Source organism: Lupinus angustifolius, unplaced genomic scaffold, assembly GCF_001865875.1.
Source record: "Lupinus angustifolius cultivar Tanjil unplaced genomic scaffold, LupAngTanjil_v1.0 Scaffold_515, whole genome shotgun sequence".
Classification (NCBI taxonomy): Eukaryota; Viridiplantae; Streptophyta; class Magnoliopsida; order Fabales; family Fabaceae; genus Lupinus; species Lupinus angustifolius.
Window position 1 is genome coordinate 26940 of NW_017727875.1, and position 2709 is coordinate 29648.

A 2709-nucleotide genomic window follows, 5' to 3' on the forward strand; every position below is an offset into this window, starting at 1 on the left:
TAACTTGAATTTTATTTGGAAAATAATCCATTGCTAGTTGAGTTTCTCCTAGTTTCTTGGTTAAACCAATGTCATTTATTATCAAGGTTCTCTTCCTTGTGGCGAAATACATTAGGCTTATCAAGCAATCAAGCTTGTGGCGCCTTCATTTTCCTATCTAATCCATCAACAAATACCCATACATAAATTCCTTAAATAATCCACAAACTCACCCAATCTTCATCCCAAAACCCACGGCCAAACACTCACACAAACAACCCAAAAAAAAACCAAACCACATAATCATATCCCACGGCCAAACAAAAATCCAAAACAAAAACCAATAAAAAATATAACAAGTTTCAAGCTGCAAAAAGTCCCATATTCTTCTCAAAGACTTACATTCAAGAACGATCAAAACAAAATTCCGAATCCTCTCAAATGGATTCACATCAGCCGGGGAAATTGGTCTTTTCTGGTGGCCGCATTGAGTTTGTGGTAATCTATACATACCATCCAACCACTAACAGCTCTGGTTGGAATGAGCTTGTTTTTGTCATTTCGGATTACCGTCATTCCTCCTTTCTTCGGCACCACTTGAACAGGACTTACCCATTTTCTATCTGAAATGGGGTAAATCATTCCAACTTGTAACATTTTCACCACTTCCTTCCGAAAAACTTCTTTCATTGTCGGATTGAGCCTCCTTTATGGTTGAGCTACTGGTTTGAAATCGTCTACCTTCATGCTTTTGTGCATGCAGTAGGAAGGACTGATTCCTTTTAGATCTTTCAAAGTCCAACCAATCGCCTGTTGGTGCTTCTCCAAGACTTGTATCAGCTTGTTTTCTTCCAAGGTGGATAGCAAGTTGCAGATGATAACTAATTTGTTGGAGTCACCTTTTAAAAGTACATACTTTAATTGTGATGGTAACTCCTTCAATTATGGTTCTGGTTCCTTTTTATCATCTCCACCTTGGTTCATTTCAAGAGAAATTTGATTATCAGAAAAATTTCTAATCAATTGTTCTTTTTCGACGTCCTCTAGATTAAGATCTCGTATCTCCCAAGAGTTATCAGCCTGAGGCTGTTTTGAGTAGATTTCTTCAAGAACATCGACCTGGAAACATTGCCCCTTATCTCTTGGGTGATGCATTGCTTTGAAAATGTCAAACTCAATTTCATCATTTTCTACTCGAACTATCAGATTGCCATTTTTCATGTCTATCCCCATTTTTGTTGTTCTCATGAATGGACGTCCCACAATGAGTGGGATTTCCATATCTTCGGAGATGTCAATTACAGCAAAGTGTACATGGATCAGGAATTTATCCATTCTTACCAACACATCTTCTACAACTCCTTCTGAATATTTAATGGATCTGTCAGCTAGTTGCAAGGACATTGTGGTTGGTTTTAGTTGCAACCCTCATATTCTCCTCGTCATTGAAAGTGACATTAAAATAACACTTGCTCTGAGATCGACAAGTTTTTTTCTAGGGAAACTTCCCCAATTGTGACTGGAATAGTCATACTTCCAAGATCTTTCAGCTTATGAGGCATGTCAGTTTGAAGGATTGCACTGTAAGTCGCACTTAGTTGGATAACTTCTTTCTTCTGATGGCTCCTCTTATTTGATAGCAGTTCTTTCATGAACTTGGAATAGGTAGGCATTTGCTTCAAGGCTTCGGAGAATGGAATACTGATTTTTAATGATTTGAATATTTCCATAAACCGAGCAAACTGCTCTTCCTTCTTGGCTTTTGATGGATATGTGGGGTAGGGTATTTTTTTCTTAACTAGCGGGTCTTGTTTATCTTCTTTTTGTTCCCCGCTAATTTTTGGTACATCTATTTTTTATGTGCGTCATTTTTTTTTCTTTTTCTTTTTTTTTCTTCTTTTCTTTCTTTTCCTTTTTCTTTTTCAATAACACCTCCCACCGTTTTTGCACTTCTGCTTGTGATACTTTTGCAATGCTCTGAAATAGTTGTGTGATGTTCAGCTATGTATCTGATTTGATTCCCCATATTCTTAATAGCATTGTTTGTGATTTGTTCATGCTTGTTGGTTGTCTGCATGAATTGCTCTAGTATTTCCTCCAGTTGATTTTGAGATTGGTAAGATGATGAGTGGTTATTGATGAAACAGACTGACTTTCGATTGACACAACCATGACAACATAAGTGTTGTCCCTCCAATTGTTTTGGTAGTTTTTGTAAATTTTGGTGCACTTTGTTGAGCTTTTGTTGAAACTCCTTTTTGAAATTGTCTATTTCAATTTGGATGTTGATATGTTGATCCATTTTCTTGAAATAAAACAATAAAAAGGGAAATATGTCTTTTTCCAAAAAAAGATTAGTAAGAAAAAGACATGAATTTAATTAGTTTGTAACTTGTAATTTTGTACAAATTCAAATTAATTTGTACAAAAGTGAAGAAAAAGATTTTTTTTTACAAGAGTATTAATAATATAGCATAATAAATAATAATTTCTATTATTTAACAATTCCCTGGCAATGGCACCAATTTTTTGAAAGAGTTTTCTTGCTTGGTAAGGCAAGTTCTGATTGATTTATTTAATGACAGGTCGATTCTTTGCTCGCCATCTCGACTATGTTGGAATAAATTCCAAAACCGGTATAATGATTTTAAGAATGTTCCTTTAATCAAAAACTTACCTTTATTGAATTATTAACATTTTCATACAATCTCGGCTTTGTTGGATTAATTC

General features: G+C 35.1%; 1 protein-coding gene across 1 annotated transcript in view; it reads right to left on the reverse strand.

Moving 5' to 3' along the window:
• The window catches only part of LOC109341594, a 1449-nt gene extending 780 nt beyond the window's left edge, over window positions 1-669 (reverse strand). Inside the window, exon 1 of the mRNA XM_019579534.1 lies at window positions 493-669. Within this exon, the coding sequence (XP_019435079.1) occupies window positions 493-669 (177 nt within the window). The remainder of the gene's footprint in view (window positions 1-492) is intronic.
• Between the last annotated feature and the right edge of the window lie 2040 nt (window positions 670-2709).